The sequence below is a fragment of the Morus notabilis genome, unplaced genomic scaffold, assembly GCF_000414095.1.
Source record: "Morus notabilis unplaced genomic scaffold, ASM41409v2 Scaffold413, whole genome shotgun sequence".
Lineage (NCBI taxonomy): Eukaryota > Viridiplantae > Streptophyta > Magnoliopsida > Rosales > Moraceae > Morus > Morus notabilis.
The window spans coordinates 479064-504418 of record NW_010363912.1 but is presented as its reverse complement, the minus strand read 5'-3'; the positions used below and the strand labels follow the sequence as shown (position 1 = coordinate 504418).

At 32.8% G+C, this 25355-nt stretch overlaps 1 protein-coding gene across 4 annotated transcripts; it reads right to left on the bottom strand.

Annotated features, from left to right (window-relative positions):
* Window positions 1-10707: 10707 nt before the first annotated feature.
* On the bottom strand, window positions 10708-23794 carry LOC21400078 (exocyst complex component SEC8). Of its 4 annotated transcripts, none has more exons than XM_024170184.1 (27): window positions 23755-23794; window positions 23107-23236; window positions 22460-22672; window positions 22133-22306; window positions 21514-21618; window positions 20916-21025; window positions 20221-20394; window positions 19608-19785; window positions 19405-19511; window positions 17778-18085; window positions 17535-17689; window positions 17268-17383; window positions 17086-17156; window positions 16235-16365; window positions 16075-16124; window positions 15788-15888; window positions 15344-15456; window positions 14997-15104; window positions 14246-14443; window positions 13932-14017; window positions 12848-13034; window positions 12680-12757; window positions 12338-12439; window positions 12025-12099; window positions 11418-11513; window positions 11283-11332; window positions 10708-11158 (listed from the first exon to the last, which is right to left on the bottom strand). In XM_024170184.1, the coding sequence occupies exons 2-27, from the start codon at window positions 23146-23148 to the stop codon at window positions 11074-11076; spliced, it is 3213 nt and encodes a 1070-aa protein (XP_024025952.1). In that variant the 5' UTR covers window positions 23149-23236; window positions 23755-23794; the 3' UTR covers window positions 10708-11073. The 4 variants fall into 4 exon arrangements, with proteins under 4 accessions (XP_024025952.1, XP_024025948.1, XP_024025951.1 ...); XM_024170180.1 differs by having other exon boundaries at window positions 23107-23394; window positions 23549-23780; XM_024170183.1 differs by having other exon boundaries at window positions 23107-23408; window positions 23586-23780.
* Between the last annotated feature and the right edge of the window lie 1561 nt (window positions 23795-25355).

Here is a 25355-nt window from a genome sequence, read left to right as displayed (position 1 = left end):
TTTCGATCCTGATTGGCAGATTGCTGAGTATTTTTTTAAATTTTTAGAAGTTTTTTACAATGCTACTAAATTACTTTCTGGAGTTTATTATCCTACTGCACATTTAGCTTTATATCAACTATTTAATATTTCAAAAACATTTTCTTATTATAGGGCTACACAACTTTTTGGAAATATAGTTAACTTAATGGAAAATAAATTTAAAAGTTATTGGTCAGGTTGTCCTATGTTATATGCATTGGCAACCATTTTAGATCCTAGGTGCGGAGTAGATGGAACTGAATCATTGATGACTGCTACCGCAGAGAATTTAAAAATAGATATGCAACTAAGTATTACTGACGCTAAGAAAATGTTAGAAAAAGTTTTTAGTTTGTATGAAGCAAAATATAGCACGGGTCAAAAAGAACAGGGAACTTCGTCGTCAACTACCAATTCGGGGCCTAAAGGATCGTCGTGAAGTTTCTTGAAGAAGAAAGAGAAAACGGCAGGATCCAGGATCGTCCTCAACACAAGCGTCTATGGAACTAGTCAAATATTTTGAAGCAAATTTTGTAATCGATGACGACAAACTAGACATCTTACAGTGGTAGAAGAGCAAAACAGATCGTTTTCCAACACTGTCCATAATAGCTCGTGACATTCTGACAACTCCAGTGTCAACGGTAGCATCGGAGCAAGCTTTTAGCGCAAGCAACCGAATTCTTGACGAGAAGAGAAGCAGAATGCATCCAGATATCTTGGAGGGACTAATGTGCGTTAAAGACTGGGAAGATGCCAGAAGACGAAAACAACAAACACAGATGATTCGATGCAAGAATATTTTTCTAATTTAGAAATAACAAAATCTTCTGGAAGCACTTAGGTTTGTAATTTACTATTCCTAGCTACTGCACTCTTTTTTCCTTCGCTAAGGTTTTGTCCCGATCTCCCCACGAGTTTTACTTAGCAAGGTTTTTAACGATGCAGTCATTTATGTGTACTCCTATTACGTTAATTCAATAAAATCACATCTTTTGGGGCATTTGATATTTTTTTTAATTAAATTAAAAAAAAAAACAAGGGTCGGGGCCGGCCCGTGCCGGGCCTGGGCCCAGGCCCAGCCCTGACCCTTATGGACTAGGGCCAGGGCCTGGACCGGGCCTGAGTTTTTCTTCTCAGGCCCGGCCCAGACACGGCCCTGCACTGTGCAGGGCCGTGCTTGGCACGGCCCAGACCCGTGATGGGCCTTGGGTCAAGCGTGCCGTGCCGGCCTGGCACGGCACGTTTGACAACACTATTATATTATACCAAATTAGAGATTACAACCTATATATACACAACATAGTTTACTAATCTACGACCATTTATTAGGAAACTAACTAATCAGATAAATCCATCCTGCACGGTAGGATTTTCAAGAATAATTAGAAATCAACTTGGCTAATTTATAAAGTCAGCTTTCTAACATTCCCTTCAAGCGGGCGTGAAGATATCATGCATCTCAAGCTTGCCTACAAGTTGATAGAAAGTTGACCCAGGAAGACCTTTGCAGGAAGACCTTTGCCTACAATATGCTTAAGTTCTGTCATGTTGAACATGATTACGAGCAAATACTAATGGTTGTCTTGTTGTCGCAATACATCGTTGGTAACTCATGAACAGATATTTTCAAATTTGTTATACAAGAAAACGGATTCATAAGTACCTTCTCCAAGAGTTTTCACACGATTCCATACCGAACCTTAAGTCATGACTGCAAAAATCACCTCAGTCCAAAAACTAAAACGTCATGACTATATATATATATATATATATATATATAATTAATAAACGGATATCTTTGCACTCAATTATTGTACCATCTAAGCGCCCGAAAAAAAAATTGTGGTGCTTTTCTATGACCGACGAGAGATAAAATGATATCATAGATAATTAATATATTTCAACTAAGTTGACACTCACTAGACAGCTCATCCTATACCAAACTCTCAACTCTAATATTATTGAGAATTGAGAAAATAAATACAAGACGAAGTATCCAGCCCTTAGGCAAAGAAACAAACAGAAACGACAAAACACTGTAGTTTCAAATGAAACTAGAAGGGCTGTACATTAAGTCAAGTTATGCTATCCCTATATCAAGACCCTACAGTTTGAGCCTCGTTAAAACCTTTCAAGTAAAACCCTGTGAGAAACCAATAAAGGAAAAAGAGTACTCAAACTCAGTGAGACTATATGAAAGTTTGGGATTTCGTTCATTTTAATGATTCAAGCTTCTAAATTTTTATAATTAAAAGTACTAAAAAATATCACATTTAATTTTTTTATTACAGTTAAAAACTCTTAAAGAATATCACATTTTAACTTAAATTGAAAGCACGAAATAAACGAGGCATGGATAACTACACCACCATTTGACTGCCCGCAAATGCACTGCTTTAGAAGACATACGTCTACAACTTGATTTCCTTCCATTAAATAAATGTGCAAGACGGTGAAGTTCAATTGATCCAAACGGCTATCTGTTGCAAGAAAGAAACTAATATCAATATATCAAACACGTAAAATATATAAGCCAAACAACATGTTTAATTTAAATCAATAGAAAAGAAAAAAAGAGAATCATATTTTGTATTACACAATTAAATCAGGTCGTGAGGCATACCTATTCTGAGACAACCAACTGATTCAGTAGTAGTTCTAATACTTGACATAGGGATGACCCAACAACTGTTGAGCCGACTACCTTTTGGTCGGATCCCTTTGCAAACACTTGCTCAAGAAATCCTTGCCGGTCTCCGTGGTATCCGAGGAATCAAATTCGAAGATATCACGGTAATAAGCCTTGCCGGATCTATAGCGTCGTCGCCCAAAGCGTAGTCCCCAGTAATCATCGTCAACACAGCACATCCCAAAGCCCAAAGATCCATTGCAGTCCCAAATTTACCAAACACCACATATTCCGGAGACAAGTAAGGTAAGGTCCCACGAAATCCGTACTTGTTACTATCTGAAACCGTCTCGTCAGGCTCCTTAGCCAATCCGAAATCCGTGATCGGAAATACGAGAATGTTCTCGGGCTTTATGTCGCAGTGAACAATTCCTTTTGCTCGTACTGGATGATTTCTGGACAGTTTATAAATTGCCCAAGGATTCTGTTTTCTTTAATAAGGGAATCCGACTTCTGTAGCTCTGCCGTTTTCGCAACAATTGGAGTATCCATATTTTTGTGAAACGCTAAGGTCTCTTTTAATTGTTTGATTTGAATTTTTAATTTATGTTAATGTGTGATTTTTTGTAAATTTTTTATTATAGTAAAAAAATTTAATGTGATTTTTATAAGAATTTTTAACTGTAGTAAAAATGAAATTAAAAACTTGAATAAAAGAAAGGCTTAAGAAAACGGATCCATAAGTTTTAACACGATTCCATACCGAACGTGAAAGTGAAATCATGACTGCAAAAATCATGTCCAAAAACTTAAAAACGTCATGAATACACACTTATATATATTAAGCAGAGGAACGAGCTTAAATATTTCGTTTTAGTTTTTACTTGGGATGGTCATCAAGCAACATATTGGTTAAACAAAAGAGAGAGAATATAGACGGTCGCAATTGGGGAAAGGTTATAAAAGTATATCACAAACGAATTCAAAAGTACATCACAAATGAAAGATTATAAATTATCCCCAAAAAAAAAAAAAGAAAGAAAGAAACAATAAGAACAACAATAAGTAATGTTCTCAGCCAATATTTCATATTTACTTGTACAAATTTTTTTTTTTTTTTTTTTCAAAAACATGCATGAAAAATATCTCAAATATGTACATATCATTAAGTACATATTTTAATAATGTATACTCCCAAAAAAATAAAGGCTCTTGAATGCAACTGTGAAAATTAGGGAAAATATGGTCGATATTATCAAATACTTAGGGCTCATTCATTTTACCGATTTGAGTTTTGCTACAATAAAAAGCTCTCAGAAACAGTCACATCTAATTTTTTTTACAGTAAAAAGCTCTCACATAAAATTATATCTCAACTCAAATTAAAAACTCGAATCGGCGAACTAAACGGCCCTTAAACAATCTTGATGAAGAATAAATATTAGTTACCTTAGCCCATTTTGTGACAATTTCTATCAAAATCAAATGGATAATCCAAAAAACTATATGACAAACTTCTCAAGAACTACAGCTCGTCTTAATTTTCGCCTAATGAATTAACAAGACTAATAAACTACCTGTACTTTAGCACGAAAAGTATTAACTTTCTAAACATTCCTACTAGTTAGTAATGAAACGTGTATTCTAGAAGAAATCCAGTTTATTGACTTATATCTTTCTTCTCTGTTATTTTTTTCCCATGAAACTTTTTGCAATTCTATTTTTGTGGCATTCAATTATTGTAGCATGTAAGAAAAAAAATCGTTACCATTAACAAATTAAATAACCTATGAATTTGGGTTTAGTATAATGCTTGAGATAATGGTGGCTGAGTAGTTGTTTTTCCCTTAGTTTCTTGGTGGGCAGCCTCTAGTCATAGACTCTTGGTGTTAGCTAGAAGTATAATTTAAATAGAAATGGTACCAAATAGCATTTTATGAAACTAAATTAAATAAATAGCATTTTTAACTATTTGAAGTAAAAAACAGTTTAAAGTGTAAATTTTTTATTTACGACTAGTAAAAAATAATTTACTTAGTAAAAAACCTTTATTTATGTGGTAAAAAATCTTTTTACCAATAATAAAAGAAAATTAATGTGAAAACAAATTCTTTTTGCTGGTTGTAAAAAGAACATTTATACGATAAACTACTATTTACTTCAAATAGTTTTAAAATCTACTATTTACTTCAATTAGTTAATGTAAATTTACTTCATTCTCCCTAATTTAAATGCTAAACTCCAATTTCAAAACCGTCGTCTAATGAGTTCAAATGTTCTTAAATTTATTTTTTTCGTATATATTAGACGACGGTTTTTTAAAAACTGTTGTCTAATCTATAACATTTAACGACAGATTTCTAGAAACCGTCGTTAATATATAGTATGAAAATTTCAAAATATGGAAATCTTCGTTTCGTATTTTATCGTCATATTAGACGACGGTTTTTTTAAAACATCGTTAAATAAGCGTCATATAATGTAAATTTGTTATAGTGATTGCAATTTAAATTTTAGTGGACACACACGATCACGCACCTAACCACTCAAGCCGCAAGTGGCTCATCATCATCTAAGGAATGAGAAGTTTATAAATAAAATAATAACAACAATAATGTTCCTGAGAATATAGATTTAGGGTAATCATCATCACAAAGTTTATGAGTTTGTGAACATCCTAAAATGGGCCTATTGGGTGCCAAATCGAGTGAATAATTGTAACAACAACAATAAGAGAATCCAATTCAATCCCTTTCAACAAGAGACTAAAAACAGTTCCACCCAAAAATGGTTGTTTTGTTAGGAGATTCGTACCCCGATTCGAATCATGATTCATTGTTCGTTACAGTATTTTCTCTCATAAAAAATATACGTAAATTAAAAATGGTTCTAATCTCATGATTCTAATCCATGAACCAAATATCTCCGGCAGGCAGAATGTAATGTTATCCTTTACCTCACTAGGTACTGCATAAACAGAAGAAACACCAAAAAGCCGTCTCAACATTGCTGGATATCTTCACCGTTGTCGAGAAGATTGATACCCTTGTCACTAATACGTTCACTAGAAAGATGGGATTTTTAAGATTGAGATATTTTGGTATTTATCGACAACTGAGATGGAAATTGGGATATTTGAGTTTGGGTTTTGTTAACTAATTTTGTTTAGGATTAATTACAAAAAACTTCTCTGAATTATACTCATTGTACTCTTTTAAAACGTAAAACAATAAAATATTAACCAAAGAACCCTTTTTGTTATATTTTCAAGGGAAATTGACATTACCTTTGAAGGTATTTTAGTAACTTCACAGTTTAAGAAACCATGTTTTCAAAAAAAAAAAAAAAAAAAAAAAAAAAGGAACTATAATTTTGAGGTGCGGGATTTGCTGAGTCATTAAGCAGTGAAGAAGATTAATCTTTTTTATTTTTTTTTATTTTACTATAGTACATATAAATTAGAATTAAAAATTTAGTGAAATTGATTTGAAAATATACAAAATATTAGGGTAGAGCAGATAAAAAAAGGAAAGAAAAGTAAGAATAAAAAAAAGACTAAAAAGATGTAAATAAAAAATTATAGTATATAAAAATAAAAGAAAGGAAAAGAAAAAAAAAAAAGAAAAGTCAAAACTATCCATTTCGGTCACTGGTCCAAAGATACAAATTAACATTAGTATATGTGAAATAAAAATTTAGTGAAGTGGATCTGAAAATATACAAAATATTAGGGTAGAGCAAATAAAAAGAAAAAAGAAAGAACAGAGAGAATAAAAAAAGACTAAAAAGATGTAAATAAAAAACTATAGAATGTAAAAATAAAAGAAAGGAAAAGTTAAAAAAAAATGTCAAAAAAGAAAAGCTGAAACGCGTAAAATGTTTCATCCCTTTTGGCCGCTCGCCCTAAGAAATGAATTGACGAGGACGTTTGGTTGATAGATTCAGAATCATGATTCGATTTACGTGTATTTTTTGTGAGAGAATACTGCAGCGAGTCACGAACTATGACTTGAACCATATCATGAATCTTTGAACCAAACGCAATGTTAGTATATGTGAAAGATAAGATGAAAGATGAAAGATTGTCTCTTCTTTTTAGACCCTTTGTACTTCAAATTGTATCTATTTAATAATAAATTTTAGATAAAATTATAAGAGTTACTCTCACAGTATTGATGATTTTTCTCGATAATATTAAATTTATAAACTTTATTAAGATATGATGACAGTGAGTATAGTGGTTGAGTAAGGGTCGTTCTCACAGAAAATTGAGTTTTATCAATAAGTTATTAATCTCAGGAAAGAAAATAAATAAGGGGGTTTAGAATACTAAACTAAACTAAATAGAATAAAAGAAAATAAAACTTGAAATAAATAAAGAAGAAGGCAATAATAATAAAACAATGGTCAAAGGATCAATCTCTACCGCTAGATAATGAAATCATAATAAAAATATAATATTATCTTGAATTTTCTATCAAAACTACCAATTGTAGATAGCAATAAGCTTTGTTATTCCAATCTTTTCTTAGTTCGTTGTTAAGCAAAATAAGCTTTTCACTTAATTCCTTTCTCTCAAACAACCTAGTGCAAGCTCTCTAGATTCAATTCCCCGCAATTATTGACCACAATTCGCTAAATCAAGACAATTAATCTAACAATAAAATATTCTCAAATCATATTTAGTTGGTCACCCAAACAAAAAAAGAAAATAATCATGAACAATAAAATTAGAAGAATATAAACAATCTCAATAGAAAATTAGAAAATAACATCAAATTATTCAATCACAAATCCATGTCTAGGGTTTTGAAATCACCCTCAACCGAAATAAAAACTAAGCTAACATAATTAAAAATAAAATAAAATCTAAAGAAAAGAGAAGGGATGAAAGAACTAGAAAAATCTTCATGAATCTTCTCTTTTTCTTCATCTCTTGAAAATAATGGGAAAGGCTTCTCTAATCAGCCTTTAAGTTGCCTATTTATAGATTTTCAATTGGAAGTCAAAATAGGGTTAGTTCGGGTCAATTTGGCTTGGAAATTACGGAATTATACGCGTCGAAGCTGTGCAGCGCTGGGTTGGTAGTGCCGCAACGCTGAAATTTTGGCGGAAATCTGCACGCACATCAGGTGCTGTGCTGGCGCCGCATCACTATGGGAGAGCTGCAGCGCTGCTGGTTTGGCACCAAGACGCTGGTGGCTCTGCCATTAGCGGCTTTGTGCGTGCTGGTGACCCTGCAGCACTACTTCATGGCGCTGTGGCACCCAATCTTCATTCCTTGCATGATTTCATTATTTTTAGCATTAAATTGATTCCGAAAAGTCCAAAACACGTCTGACTCCATGCTAATGATTTTTACTTCAATCTTTTGATTCCAAATACCTACAAAACACGAATACTAATAAAACTCTAAAACTTCAAGAATCAAACGAAGAAAATATGGAGAAATTCAATGAATAATATAAAGAATTATGCACTTATGTGAGAGTTTATATTTTATCATTGTTATTCTTAATTAATATCCTTTTGACTAAGAGAAAACTTTAAACTTAAACCATTGTTTATTCCAACTTTATTATTTATGTCACTTACAAAATTTTGATGCAACTATAGTAATAACGTGCAGGATACAAAGTTATAACTTATAGGTTACCAAAAATAACTTGCAGGTTACGAAAGGTAATTTGCGTGTTACAAAAAGATAACATGTAGTTTATTAGTGGTATAAGATAAATTTAACAACAGTGGCATAAAGAAAATAGTGTTACTTTATTGATAGCATTTTTAACAATTCCCCTTTAACTAATATTATATTTGATTAAAAATGTATTAATCAATTAAGAATAGAGGGTAAAAATCAAGATTCATGCCATCTTGATTTTTGTTGTCTTGTGATTATACTGATGATTTCGTATGTAAGAATTCTGATTCTTTAGTTAATGGCGTTTCAACAAGGTAAAAAAATAAGTATAGTCAATCAATAGTCTTGCATATGCAAATCAGTTCATTATTAGAGTACAAGTTAGCTATATTTGCCCAACGTTTTCTATGCCCTTTGATTAAACCTGAGATATTAACTCCATTGAAGTATAATTCTCTGCTAAACAAAAATGTAATAGTTACCTGAATGGTAGACTAGCAAAATCCTTATCAATAACACCATAATTTTCATATTTCAGAGTCTACTACTAATTTAGGACTTGTTGAGAAAATTTTAGTAAACATAGTCACAAACAAACAAGTATACAGTAATTGGATAATTAAGCTGTGTTGAAAACCATCATTTCGTTATTGTTCATTTAAGAAAGAATGTCAAGCAAGTATGCTTCTTTATTTACAGCCCAAAAAAATAATAAAAATAAAAATGATATGAACAGTGCTACTTACTACAAGCAAGGGTTTCTATGAACAATGACTATGCTCCTGCAAAGAACATCTACAGGTTAAGATCCTTTTCCAGATTGCGTAAGGGCATTTCTTCAATTTGCCTAGACATACGTAGATTTCCACCCTGTATACAGAATAGAGATTGAAATTTCGCATAATGTGAGCAAACAGAGATAATATATGCGTAAAATAAATATTCGAAACATCAGCTTATCATGGAATGAAAGATATAAGATAGCATAACACTTTTAGATTCCAGGAATGACAACTAAGAAAGTAACAGTGCCAAAGAAAATGTTGATATAAATTTAAACAAAAAAAGAAAAAAAAATTTGGCCGAATGTTAGTTTCATCTTGTTTGTAGTTATTTTATACAGGTTAACCCTTTGTTATGTTATTAATGAGTTAGATTGTTGGGTGCCAATTTAGTTAGAATGTGATTATCTGTTATATGCTACTTGTTTTGTGACGAAGAAAAATATTTATTTATTCTCTTTTTTGTCAAATTGAAATAAAATTATCCATATTATGAGGTTCATTTTATTATTATTTGGATTAAAGAGATGAGCTAATTCTTATATGTAATACATTTTTATATATTAGAGAAAATTGTCAAACTTATTCTTGGAATATATGAATCTGAATTTTTACCCATTACGCTTGATTAATATTATTTTGACTGATATAGTTACTTGACAAAAAAAAAAAGATATTAATTAAAATTAAGAGGTATTTGTCTTCTTTTCCCTTTTTATTACAATGGATAGCTATATAAAAGTCTAAGATTAATTATAGAATTCCTTCCGAACTATACCTCTTGTAACACTTTGTCCCCCAATCTTAAAGACATAACATCCGTTATCCTTGAATAATGAAATGTTAACAAAATCACCCTATCCGTTAAGAAATCTCACAATTATAGTTCCTTTTTTCTTTGAAAAAAAAAAGTTTCTTATTTTTCATTTGGTTATTTTTACAATAAAAAGAATATCCAAAAAAAGTCTTCATAATTTTTTTATTCTGTAAAAAAAATCATTAAATTTTAACTTATTTTTAATTAATAATGTATATATCATAGTTAAAAGTTTAAATTTAAATTAGTTTTAATTTCAAATTATATTTTAAGTCATAGAGTTATGAAAATATCCCTAAAATAACAAATTAAATATCAATTTTCGGAGAGAATTTTTTTTTGTTAACACTTCATTATTTAGAGGGGACAAATGTCGGAAAGGCAAAGTATTAGAAGATACATAGTTTAAGTAGAATTTTTGTAATTAATCCAAAAGTCTACTATCTTAAGGATACTCAGTACTAAGTAGCGGAGATATATTTTGTCCTACTTTTCGGTACTGTAAACTTTTTTTTTTTTCTTTTTGATAAATAATAACATAATATGTATATTCCATATTACAATAAAATGAACAAACTTTTTCCCTATATAATCATCGTTAAAAGAGCCTGTGGAGGTAACCAAGTAAAATTTACAAACCAACACAATTTTACCATACATACAATTAGGACACGCGACGATATGAGATTTAACGAACTGAATGATCGATGAGAGTTGGAGAGATTTCACAGGCTAAAAAAAATATGACAAAATAGTCAAATTTGTTGACCAAAAGTCATATCCATGTGAGATGAGAACCAATAAATAATAATAATAAGCATGAAAAATTTAAATTACATTTCTCTATTCTCACAAAAGCTAAAAGCCATAGTTCTTTTTTCTGCAAACACGAATGAACAAAATTGATATTGCACAAGAACAAATTATAACAAGAATAATAAGAGAACTACTACTACAATAACGACCTCATCAGAATAAAATGCGACAAAAACTTCACACCACGTGGTGTAATGTGATACAGAGATGATGCCGAAAATACAATCTGCGTCAGATTGATGCTTCAACCAATTTTGAGAAAAGCTTATAAACTTACATACAGGAAAGCACCACATGCAGAATGATGGAATCCTTTGTTCTTGGCACTCAAACGCAGAACATAATGCTAACGGGATAAAATCTACAAGACACGGCTTTGTGCATCATTTTTTGCATCAGCAGGAATCTCTCTTCCCGGAACTTGGACCTTTAGAAGATTAGCATACCTTAAAAACAGAATTTAGCACATTATTCAAACAAAAAAAAACAATTTCCTCTGACTAGATCCTGAAAAAAAAGAAAAAAAAAAAAAAAAAAAAAAAAAAAAAAAAAAAAGTCGTGTTGACTAACTCTGCAGCTGTGAACAAGTGCTCATGCTCTGTGATGAATGCAAGCAAGGCCTGCAAAAGGGAGCGTGAGATTGCCATTTGAAGATGGAAAAATATAGTAATGATACAAAGGGCGTCATAAGTTCCAATAACTTGCCTCGTATGGCATGTTCAGAAGTTCGTAGTAAGTTCGAACATGATCTAATCTCTGCTGCACCGCTTCACTATTAATTGACGGCATGGCTGCTAGCGCCTGCAACGCCAATAGTGACCATAAAATATGACATCCATCCACAAACCAAAAGAAGAAACAGAGAGCATAGTATCAAAGATTTGGTGCAAGTTTTATGAATTAGCTTGGAAATATTTGAAACTTGTCCCTATAAAGCTGAACCCACTAATGTAATGGTTCTGCACACCAGCTGCCAAGAACCAACTGGAGCTGCATTTGGTGGCTTTAAAGCATATGAAATATAAGCAGGTAGATGGTAGATTCCCATAAGCCGAGCAGGTTCCTTTTCATCTGTGAGCAGCTTTTAAGTAGTCCAGGGAATTCTCTGGCTACGCTTCTACAAAATGTAGCGGGTCTCCAATTGTGCTCATGTAACAACTCAGCCCCAAAGATACTAGCCAACATTAGGGGTCCTAAACCTTGCTTTCAATATTATATTTGTATGGAAGGAAAGACAGGAATAGAAATTTTCCCCCGAACAAGCAGCTAATCAATGAAGACTCAAGGTACTGGGAGATGAAATAAAATCTACCTGTTCCAACGCAATTGAATTTCGGCATATCTGCTGCACCCCGAAAAGATTGATGGATTTCATATCAGCCAAAGCCTAAGAGAGTAAATCACGCTTATTAGTAGCAAAGAGGAGTAAATTAAGCGCAAACAAAAGTTTGTTAAATTTTATAATCCGAAAATTACGCAAGAAAAATAAAAATCGCAGAAAAAACAAAATAAATCCAAATTTGAAGAGAAAAATGAAATGCATGCATCTAAATCCAAATTTGAAGAGAAAAATGAAATGCATGCATCTAAATCCAACTTTGAAGAGAAATGAAATGCACGCCCACCGTCATGGATGCATTTGCTGCAATGCTGCAAATTCCCCCAAATATGTAATTACGTTTTACTCCCGCAACAAAAGGTGCCATTTCCTCGTCCCTACGCATTATCTGTAACAGAATATGATGGCCACTTTTATGTATACAAGACTACCATACTTGTGAAATGACTTCCAGCGGAATTGAAGAACAGAGCATTATACATTTAGAATCATCCTCAAACAATCATCCTTTGCTTACAAGTAAATAGTTTGCATAGGCTTTGCATGTTTCCATTATTTAGTATATCTTATTATTCGTTACTGAATAAACCAAAATAGGTATTTTCAATCAGGAGTTGAATATGCTTACCTGCGCGGTGAGTGAAATAATGAAGCCATCTGGCTCTTCTGCATCTTGGTCCTCCAGATACTCCCTAGTTGTCATTTCCTGTTAAAATAAGCTGGCTCAGAAAGTTGTTAAGGAAATATACATATCACTCTCAGATAAGACACTGTGCATAAATCATGTCTCACAGACCTGCATGTGGAAAATTGTCTCAAGTTGCATCTCAACACGCAAAACTTTAAGGCAGTCAACTGCCAATTTCCTATACTCGTCTGCAAATGATGCCAGATCCCTAGAGGGTGTAGTGCTTGATTGAGAATGATTTTTCTTGCCACTCTCTTCTACTAGACTGGGAACTTTTGTGGTTGCCTGTCCAAGCCTGTTAAATGCATGGTATGCTTCATAAAATTAATCATAAGTTGCTAGATAAGATTTTCGGGACAACAACTAGCTTTAAGATGTATGAAAGTTTTCCCAGGAAGTTGAAACACCAATTAAATCAAAAACTTGACACAATGCTAGAAGATACTTGATTGTGTAAGTTTGGATATTATGCAAACACCAGTGCACTCCCAAGCAGAACATAATACTACCAGGAAAACAACAAAGATGGTATTGTCTCGTATATAACGCGGGAACAAAATTCAACAATTCAAGTAGAATTACTAATTTCTGATGAGAAGAAATGTCATTGTTTCGTTTGGGAAAAGGTACATCTTTGGCATCTTCAAAAGCTTTCATTTCAAAGGACTGATACCCTGATATGTTCAGTTAGACTGAAGCACTATAATACATTTTATTCTTTGATGTAATAGGAGTACCTTTTGTTCTAATATTCTTGCAAGTCTCCGATTTAGTAAGTTGAATGTGTGTTGCATGTAAAACTATTATAAGCCGTCCCAATTGGTAAAAAAAATACATCGTGATTGGGATATCCCATTATGAGTGCAAGAACAAACGTCTGAAAACGTAATGCTTTCACCCATAAAACACAAGTCGCAAAAAAGTCGGAGCCAAATACTGCATTGCACTTGTAGAGAGATAACTATGGGTTGTTCTCACAATGACCATGCTAGGATGCAAATGCAGCCAAAATAATCATGGCAGAATACGAGACAAACTACTAGCATCTGTAAAACATATAAAGTCTGCAATTTGAAACACCTCTACGTTGTTGCTCAAAGTCTCATACTAAGCCCTCTTTACTTGCAGATGATAAGTTCACAGAAGAAAACTGAAAGAAAAATTGGAGGTTCAACCAGATGAGAGAACTTGCCTTTCAATAGAGTCTGCAACATACTCCAATGAATCGCTAAGGGATGCAAGCAAAATAAGTTTGTTATCGTCACGAATTAGATTCTCCTAAATGACAAAGTTAAGAAAAGGAAAAAAAAAAAAGGGCTTAATGCATAATCTTGATATCTATCTATATAGTAGGTAGCTCAATATAGCAAAAAGAGTTCATCAGCCAGGCTCCAGTAAGATCTCAAGGAGCAAAATCAACATCCTTGGTAAAAAGGGATAAATAAAAATGGTGAATAGAACCCAATTATGACGTGTACTTGAAATATGGTATAGCAATTAAAATACCTGCTTAATAGGCCGCAAATTCAATAATAAATCGCATAGTTCTGATTCAAACTCAACTGTTTCAGCATCTGTGGGGTGATTGTTAATGTTTAACTGGCTAACTGCATTTGGTAAACATGCACTTGCTGGATCAAGTCGCATCAATTTCTCAATATCATGCCTCCCAATAAGCATATAACTCTGCTTTTCAAGAACTGCCTGAAAAAGAGGCAAAAAGACCCAAAATAAAGAGTCAGTGAATGATAGAAAAACGTAGTGACACTGACATGCACCTGGCATTAAAGATCAAGATTTAACTCAGTTTATTATTGCAACAAGTGACAAATTAAAATTCTGGTTATACATCATTTGCAAAACAAGGAAATTTGATGTTTCAAAGTCTTGCAATAATGTGTTGAAAAAAAAAAAAAAAAGTCATGCCAGTCATGCAGTAATGTGTTAACTGCACATTTAAGAACTACTAATGATCATATATGTTTAAACCAATTGGTCATAAGGAATGTTATGATCAGTGATTAGATTAAGATTAAATTGCACATCCCCCTGGGAACTAGGAAAAAATTGGGGTCAAAAGTTAGAACGAAGCTTATTACAGACTTTGACCAGCATAAACTATTACACCATGTGCTAGAGAGCACAAACAAAATAACACATGAAAAGACAGAGCAATAACATAATAATTGAAAATAAATAAAATAAACGGGAAGTTCACTGAAAATGCGTGTTAATGAGAAATGGTAAACATCCTTGCCTCCATGTATGAAGTCCGACATCTTTCATATGTTCGCTCCAGAAAAGTTTGCACATATTTCACAAGATCGCCAGCAAATTTAGGCATTGCCTGAGCCCAACCAAGCACCTAATTTAAATAATTGCTTTATATTAGACAACTAAAAGAAAATTCATTCAGAAAAGAAATCTTGATTGTAAATTTAAACAACAGTCCAAAAAATGTAAAGGGGAGAGAAAAGACCTCATAACTGACTGTTTAAGTTAACTTGTGATGACAACAAAAGAAAACTAAATTTCAGCCAAAAAAAAAAAAAAAAAAAACAAACAAACAAACACTCTAAAGCAGCAGTAAAAGCAAAAACTTACCTCCTTTGCTAAGAAATCTATTGCAAGAAGTCCCTGTAAGACAGGACGTCCCTTCTCAACCGATGGAGTGTAAGTTGCAGCAGTATGTGCTCGAGGCCGGAATGCAGCTGGACCTAAAAGAATGCCAACAAATTAAATCAGGTTACCGTACAGGAGGAATGCAATATAGGACAATCAAAGAACCAATTCCCTATATTTTTAAACAGTTTAAATGTATTTAGGCTTTTTTACAACCATCCTTCAAACATTTCAATTTCCCTGCCTGTTTTACTGGACCTTGAATTGAAGCATAAAGCTATCAAAGTGATATTTAAACTCATATTTGAAATTTCAGTTGATTAAGTTATTTGATAAGTGGGTTAATGCTATAATTTTCAAATAATTGCTATAGTTCGTTATTATTAAAAAAAAATGCTAGTGGTATTATGTAGTTATAGAACTTGCTTGATATAGCCTGCTGTACGCTTTTTCTGTAGTCTACGAACATTGTTGGTAAAAAGAGGTCCTTTACAAAGTTCTCCACAAATGCTAGTAAGCCATCATTCCTGCAATGTCAAGATTTAATGGTAAAAATTTATTGGCTACATAAGTAATGAAAGTAGAGAAAATATTAAACTTCTATACTGCATTCCCAACTATGCCGCAAAAGAGAAAACAATGTCTGCTAAAAGGGGGGAAATACAAATGTAGATTCACATATAGTGGAAAGAGTAACATGGTACCAAGCTTACCCTAGCTGGGAATACTTCTTTGGGAGCAAGGAAGCAACTTTATCGGTGAACTGCAGCACATAGAATCAGAAAATGCAAATATAAATAAGTGAATAAACAAATAAGAGAATCCACCATGTAAAATTTATGTCACAAGAATGGACAAAGAATGGTCTAAAACCTGGAGAACAGGCCGGTATATAGATGCTGCAAGATATATGCCTTGCTCAGGGAGGACAGCTGCAGACCCATAACCTTCTTGTAGAACATTTGGACCTCGCCTACTCCAGCCTTGGCGAATCAGATCAACCCCTGGAGAATGGAGAATGAGAACCACATGAAACGTTAATGACCAAAAATAATAGTAGAGTATAGCAGCATATAAAAAAATATATTAAGAGTTCAACAAGTTCAGTATTCAAAGGAAAATGAAAAGTGGCCTCATCGAAGAAAAAGGAAAATCAAATGAAAATTTTAAGCCTATGAATATGTTAGATGCCACAAATAGCAGATAGGAGCACAATCAAGCCACGCGAGTAGAGCCTAGGGTTGTTCAGCTCAACTTATAAGATTTCGAACTTAATAAGATTTCAACAAAGTCGAGGTCTTATTTATAGATATCTTTTAAGGTCTACCCGAAATGAAAAGGTACGGACAACCATTAGCTAAATATTCGAACCAAAACCTTGAAAACGAAATCAGAAACACGTCGAGAAACAGAAAAATTAAGAAGCAGCAGGAAAAGGTATAGACAACCATAAGCTATATATTCCAACCAAAACCTTGAAAAAGTAAAACAGAAACACGTCGAAAATTGAAAAAAAAAAAAAAGAAAAAAAGCAAGAAAGCAAGAAACAGAGGAAAAAAGAGACGACCATCAGCTAAATATTCCAACCAAAACCTTGAAAATGAAATCAGAAACACATTGAAAACAGAAAAATTAGAACCCAAATCACTAAATAAAGACAAACTTTTGTGGAAGTGACGGCACGTTTTGTAGTTTTACACTCAGGAGAAAAGAATGAAGCATACCCTCGTTGGGAATTGAAATAGTAGCATCCGTAAAGCGAAAAGCAAAGGTGAGACCTTCTTCCGCTCCATCCCTGTAATAATTAGCATCAAAATAACATTATTCTGAAGAGAAAGTGGAGTGGTCATGCCAGAGAAATTGATGAGGCATGCTAAATGGGTTGGTTGCAAGGAAGTTTACATACCTCTTTTCTTTGGAAGGAACCTTGCTTGCAAGTCTAGCTGTTTGTACAGCAGCGTCAGCAGATGCAGCTTCAGGAGTCGCTCGCAGAATCTCACAAATGAGTTGTTGGCACTCGCTCTTCAGCACATTTTATTAAAAAAAAAATTAACAAAAGGTCAATAAGAGGTCTATCAACTATTATGTATGTGCAATTGTTCAAGAGTACAATATGTTTGAGAAATTGAATACTTCCAAGCAACTAATCACCAAAAGATTATAAACCGGTCACCTGCAACACTGTCAAGGAAAATCCAAGGCTGTAGCCTCCAGTAACTTGAGATGCTTCAGAATCAGGATTCCAGTTTACATCGATTGGCAATGACTTTGGTGTATCAAACTGAGTAGATTTTGATTCGAAAATCTCGCCAACAACAACATGATTCTCTGAACATTCATAGTAAGGAAATTAATGTCAAGTGTCAACATTTAAAACCCAATAAAGAGGAAAAAGAAAGGGAGTATTCTGTCAGACCAAATATATGAGCAACGGTATCCAGAATTGAATCCAGAAGTTCTTTTGCTGCAGCCTGTGCTTTCCCCAAGGGAGCCATCACAGGTGAGACAGGGCTTACCGCCAATAGAGTCCCAGCAAGAGACATCCCATTTTGGCGTTTCTGCTTTGGAAACTGGTAACTTTCTAACTGCCCCTTCATAAAATGTAGACCAGGTGTGGCAGTTTGGGCAGCCTGACCGACACCGTATCTAGATGAATTAACAAGTTCGGCATGTGCTTTAATCTTGGATGTAATAGTCTCATGAATTGTAGGTCGCAACCTTTGGCTGTGGGGAGGAGAAAGAAACAAAGAATTTTATATAAGTTCAAAATATGGCACGCAGTTTTAGCAAAAAAAAAAAATTTTTAGCCATTTGCTTAACTGCCAAGTTTATGATAAAAAATTATTGAAATTTCAATTCAAGGGAAAAAAATCATGAGACATCCTAATTAGGGGTGTTCAAAAAATCCGCCAAACAGCGAAAACCGCCCAATCCAAATCAAACTAAACCAAATCGTTAATTATTTTTGGATTATTGGACGGTTTGGTATGTTTTTTAATCTAATTTTTTTGGGCGGTTTGGTTTGTGGTTTGGACTCCCCAAACCGCCCACTAATCCACCCAAAAATATACATATATAATTTTTTATTTTTAAAACATTTTTTATATTTATTTTTATTTTATTGATCATAATAAAGGTTCTACACTTATAAAATGCACCCTATTATATTTTTGTTGGTTTGTATTAAAACTTTAAATTGTGAACTTTTAGACATTTTCTATTTTTGAGTTATATTGTAAACTTGAATCTTATTTTTATTTTTATGGATTAACGATTTTATAATTTTTATGAATTATTGAAAACTTTTTTAGTCTTAAGCTCAAATCGTTCAAACCAAATCGCCCAAATCGCTTATGAGTAATTTGGTTCAATTTGGTTTTTGTCAAAAACATTAAACCGACCAAAAGAAAAAATTATTTTTAGTTTGGTTGGTGGTTTCTACACACAAAAAAAAAAAAAAAAGGCCCAAACCGACCGCGAACACCCCTAATCCTAATTGTCCCAGTACGGATGTGTCACCACTTGATGTAGCTAGATTTCATTAGACTTGTTAATGACATTGGACCCATATAATGGACCAATAATTGATTATCAAATAATGAGGTAAGGTATCTTCCAACAGGGATATACAGTACAAATCAAAATTATTCATCCCCATGAGTCTTTTAGCATCACCAAAATGAAAGTTCTTCTATTTATTTCTACGGTTAAAGGGCAAGAGCTACTTGCAGCTCAATAATTATGCTCTCATACAAAAAAAAAAAAAAAAAAAAAAAAAAAGAGGGTAAAAGCAGTCTTCTTTTGCTAGTAGGGGTGCTCGCACTTCTTTCCACCCCTTTTTTTTTGTGTGTCCGTGTATGTCAGATGGAAGATCCTTTACTGAAAGGACCATTTATATTTATAGTTCGATAACAATAATCGCATCCAGATAACCCTAACTGCATAGTTGGAGTGCTTCCGAATCTTTTTGCACGCATTCTTTCATATCCATACTTCAAGTGGAAATTAAAAAGAAAAAAAAAAAAGAATATTAGAAGGCAAACCAGATCATAGCACCAGCGGCAGCAACTTTTCCAAGTATGCAAAGGCACTCTACCATGGTCTGCAGGTACTTGACATGAAGTGGGGCATCACTTTTTTTAATTGTTTCCTAAACCAAAGAATAATCTCTAAAATGAAAATCCTGAAGATGAGGCTAATTCATAAGAAAGGTAAAATGAGACATGGTGAGGACAAAAATGCATACAAGAAATTCATCTGGAGTGGAATTTGAAAGCCATGTTGGCAATTGACGAGGTACAGTTTTGACATCCTTTGAGTAACCCTCCCCGCCGTTTACCCTTAGGGATGTTGCGTGTCCATCTGAGGCAACTTCGTCATGTAGTTCTGACGCACCCTCCTCGTCATGGCCATCAAAAGAGGAACTGAAAGCATATTCAGGTTCTCAAAGCTCGTAAGAAAAGCAATAAGAGATATCTATACAAAGATTCTTCCCACATTGTGCTTGTCAACTACGTCAATTTAGACTCTGAGCTTTTTGATCAAGAATCAAGATCTATACCAGAAAGATCTCGTTGTACATTCAACAATGAAATAGAAAGGAAAGGAAAGGAAAAGGTTTCAGTTGGTGAAAGAAATTTGCAGCATTTGTTCATAAAGAAGTGACCACTACTTAGCTTTCAAGAAAAATATAGTTGCTAATTGCGCACAAATAATTCAAAGACTACTGTCAAACAGGTAGAAGCACCGGTAATCTTAAATATTTCAAATTATCTATTCCTACCCAACTTAAAGATCATTGAAATCCGGATGAAAAGCATATCTAGAACCTCGGGAAGTTAAATTTTTTCCAAACTCACCCCCCATCAATAGAAGCCGCCCTATATGATCCATCTCCATGGATGCCAATTTGACTGTCACCCTTTAACAACCTGGTTCTTCGAGATAGACTTTGTGTATTATTCACTGAAAATGGAACAGCAGTAGTGGTTGGTACCTCGTCATCCTTTTCATGGATGCCCGAGGAAACTGAGCTGCAGAAAGAGTCATCTCAGTACTATTTAATAACAAACCTAAAAGAATTATTTTTCCACCACATTGATCAATTGAAAAATCTCACGGGAGATACAGCTGGGGCTAAAAATGCAATATATGCCTTCAGCAAAATTACGAAACAAGAGAATGAGCAGGTTAATAATGTTTCTGTGAAAGTTAAGAACCATAATAAAAAATAATCGACAAATTTGTAGCCATTGCAAGCATCTGTTATACTAGCTTTAGATATATATGTATATATACATATTATATAATAGTGGCTTGAATATTGTAGATTTGCTGAATATCCTATCAACCCACATAAAAGAGAGAACGCGCACACACACTAATGTAAATAGAACAACCAAGAGACTGATAGGTACAGTTTCTTCGCCTAGTTAATGATCCACGTGAGACCAGGTTATCTTCACTTCCATCCAAGCACAGACACAACCCCAAAATATGAGATAAAACAAATAAATAAAATTAAAACATCACTATCGTAAGGGAAAGTTGGTACCTATATTCGCCCTTGTTGTAAAGATGTGCATGCAAATCCTCCAAAACTTTATAAAATAAAACTCCTCTCAACTTCGTCAACTCAGAGCGAACATCTTGAAGTGCACCAACCTGGTTCATAATAGCAAGAATTACTTTGTGTCATGCATACCACTTAAAAAGTTTCCTTGACACAGTCTATTCCTATCTATTCTATAAACTATAAAGGTGCCAATATGAAAAACCACCTAATAAACAAATGTATCGGGAAGTTTCTATTTCTCTATTTCTATGAAACCTCAAGAAGTTTCTACGAAACCTCACATTTATGCTCTCAAGAAATCATCATAGTAGAAGGAACATGTGAGAGCTACAAAGCATTATTAATTGACAGTACAGTGGTCATCAGAATAATAACACCAGTTCATGCACAAGTTGTAGTTGCTCATAAATCAAAACCTCTATTAAAGATACGCATTTGACAGCACTGACTGCAGTAAAGTAAATAAGAAAAATCAGTGTGCTTCAAAATAGTTAATATTTAACTGTTCGGAAGTAATTTTATAGCATCCATTTTCTAGCCAAACTATCGTATACAAGAAAGATGTTGGAAAACCTACTGTCTGAAGTCCTTCTCGCTCAAGCATCAATGTCGACTGCACATGCAATTGAACTGCAGCATAAAACTGCTTTTCAGCAATGAGTTTCTCAATGCGTGCTGGAACCTGAGGGACATTTTGAACAGACATGATAATAGGTTTTCAGACTGAAACTTTTTATCAATGCAACTAAATCTAAACTGAAACATTTTATCCACTAATTAAGTGACTGCTCTGGTTAAAGAAAAATAAAAACATTTTTTTGATACAAGCTAGCTGCTCCCAGGATTCGAGCCTGGAATCTCTCCCTTAAACCCACTCTAACTTTATCAACTGGGCTAGTACAAGTTGGGTAAAGAAAAATAAAAACATATTAAGTATGCTCCACTCCATTGGTGCAGGCATGCTGCAAATAAACCTCAGGAATAATTACAGCCCAAATATGAGACTAATAAGGGTAATATCGTGGTTGAAATAGTGCTAGCACAAAACAGATTCTTGTACAGCTATACATGTCTTGTGTTTGAGTATAAATAAAGCAATGCGACAGGTTAATATGGACAAGACTTTAAATATTATGATTGACAAAAAAGAGAGAATGCTCTAATCTAGAAAGAAGCAAGAATAAGAGTAGACGAACCTTGGCTATGCCCTCAATTTGGTCTAATAGGGAAATTATATGCCGCAACGTAACAGACCGATACCATAACTGATGAAGTTGCTTATTGCGAGCACTAAGACACTTCTTAGCCTCAGCCAAATCAACCTTTAAGTCAGAAATACTTTCTGTAGATTCGCTGAACAAACGCAAGATCTGAAAGGAAGAAAATAGATATTAAGGACAGCAAAATGCAACACCAAGTCGTTGTTTCATAGAGGGGAAAGAGAGGCAGCCTCTACAGCAAAAGAAAATACTCAAAAGACAGGAACATAAAAATTAATTACAGTAAATCATGGATGGATAGACCTGGGAATAATTTTGAATTGCTTTATTGAAGCCACTGTGATAAGCATGTACTACTTCATCCACAACCTCTTCAACAACATCGCTTTGCTCCTTCAGAAATTGAACTTCAGCTTCGCGATCTTTTGACGTCAAAATATGGACAACATGAGGTAATGAATCAAAACGCGCGGCAGCCCAGCTCTCATCTATTCGTGAAAGTTCTTCTCTCAAATCCTGGATTAATCATCACGTGATGCAGAGGGTTCAGTTTACTTACTAAAACTTAATGCATATAAGCTGATGGTTTTTAGTTATTTTGTAGTTTCCACCCGTTTCATGATTGAGTTCTGTCATTTACAGGAAGAAGATTTAAACCACCTATATGCCTATCTGCCCACAAGCACCACACGCATATACATACATACATCACACACACACACACATACATTTTTTATAAGAACATATGCATATACATGAATATATATATATATATATATATATATTTGAGACACACACACACATATACATTTTTTATAAGAACATATGCATATGCATGAATATATATATATATATATATATATATCTTTGAGACACACACACACACACACACACACATATATATAAGTTAATTGAAAATGGGGACAAAGGGATTAGCTAATTCAACTTACTGCCTTATCTGGAGGGACGGGCAACCCATCAAAAAGCCCCATCTCGAGCCTTCTCCTGAGCTTATGCAGCGAAATTTACAAGAGTCCCACTCAGCTCTTTACGAGTCTTTATCCAACAGAGAGACACATACTTGAAAAAAAAATGGCAGAATTTGAGGAACAGTAGCTAATAAAGAATATCAAACTCCTGGGGAATTTTCTTTCCCGTAAAAAAAATCTAGATCCGGCGCGCGAAGCTCCAAATACACAAAAACTCCTCACAATCTAGGCAATTAGGCTGCGAAAACCCTGAAAATGACGACCTGAAGCTCAGACAACGAAGAATTACGGAGGATTATCGGGAAATCAGCACTAAAAACCAATCGAAAAAGGAGAATTAACACAAAACCGAAGAGCTTGAAAGTAAGGATTATGGAGATTGAGAATCGAATGAGGACTGAACTAGGAATAAGCTGCAGTTTGGGGTCGGAAATGCTTACAGATCGAGAATTGGAGGAGGAAAGTTCATTAGAGATGGAAATTCTGAGCCTCGTGGTGATGGATCAAAGTGACGGTAAACAGATTGAAAGCTTCGCAGTGAATGACAATGAGAAGAAGAAGAAGAAGAAGGAGAAGAAGAAGAAGAAGACGACTATGAAAAAGCCATACCTGCAGGATTGCAAAGGTTCCTCTTTTCCTTCGCCTACGCTTTGTCGTTGATCGTTTTATTATTATTATATTATTATTATTTCTAATTTTCTTTTTATTTCAGCATTATTTTTCTGTAGGTGTAGCAGTGAAACAAAAACAAGAATACAGCGTATGGCCTGTTTGTTTATATACTTTAAGAATTTATTTGTTTCACAATTTAAATTAATATATCGAGTTACACGTATATAAAAAAATATTATAATTAAAAAATTAAATTTAAATTTTTATAAAAGAAAATATTATAACAATATAAATTAAATTATAAAATGAACAATACTAGATTTAAATTATTGACTCTATTTTCACAAAAATTTAAATTTAAAATATTAAAATTAAAAATTATAATTTAAATATATCTTTTATGTCGTCCCTAATTGGCATATGTATATTGGCCCCACATGCAATTCATTGTTTAATTAAAGTAAGAAATAGTTCAATTAAGCAATTAAAATGAATAAAAAATTCAAAATAGTGACCAAAAGGCCAAAGAGAAGTTCTTAGAATTTAAGTTTAGTTTGGTATTATTTTTTCCTCTCAAATTCAGTTTCTGTTTGTGGCAAAAGTTGATTTTAGTGTTTGGTAAATATTCTCAAAAGTGCTTTTTGAAGAATTTTTTAAGAATCTACAGCCAAAATCAGAAGCAGCATAAAGACAAATTTAGCTTTTAGATTGTGCATAATACAATTAATGAAACTTTTATAATACCCCTAATTAAATTTAAAATTTACAATCTTTTTAATTTAAAATTCATACTCGTAATATAATATAATAGTAATATTATAACAAATAATATCATAATTATATTAATAACTTTAATATTATTATTTTATCATATATTATGATATTATAATAATATTATAATTATTTTAATAATATGATAATAATTTTATAATTCTAATGTTATTTTATATTATAGTGTATTACACACGTTATGGTTATATAATATATTAATTATAATATATTTATTTAATATAATATAATATATTATATTATATTATATTATAATATAGTTATAATTTTTAATTATATTATAACTGAAATATTAATATTTCTTATGTAATATTATAATATTTTTTATAATATTGTAATTATATTAATCATTTTAATAATATTATTATATTATATATCATAGTTATATAATATATTTAATAATAGGTTTATTGTATTATATTAAATATAATAATAAATATACATTATATTGTAATTATATATATTATATTATAGTATAATATAATATAGTCGTAATTTTTAACTATACACAACAATTCAACCTCATAATTTACTAAACGTTATTACACTGATTTTGGAACCAACACAGCTACTATAATTATAGTTTTTTAAACACTCAACTGTTTTTTATAACAGTTACTTCTTCCTTCAGCATAATTAAAAATAATTTTTTTAAAATCTCCAGCACTATTAAACTAAGTCTTAAACAGATTGTCCTTAAAAAAAGAAGAAAAAGAATTATTTTTCTTTTTTTTAGAACGTACAAAAAATACTCATTTATTTTACTAAATCAAATTTTTAATTTTTAATTTTTATAATTAATAATATTT

Coding starts and splice junctions, on each gene's coding strand:
- LOC21400078 (XM_024170184.1), bottom strand. CDS start 23,148: ATGGGGCTTTTTGATGGGTTGCCCGTCCCTCCAGATAAGGCA. Junction 18,086..19,404: donor GCCGCTGGTGCTATGATCTG/GTTTGCCTTCTA, acceptor TCCTCCCCACAG/CCAAAGGTTGCGACCTACAA. Junction 14,444..14,996: donor GTCGGACTTCATACATGGAG/GCAAGGATGTTT, acceptor CCTCTTTTTCAG/GCAGTTCTTGAAAAGCAGAG.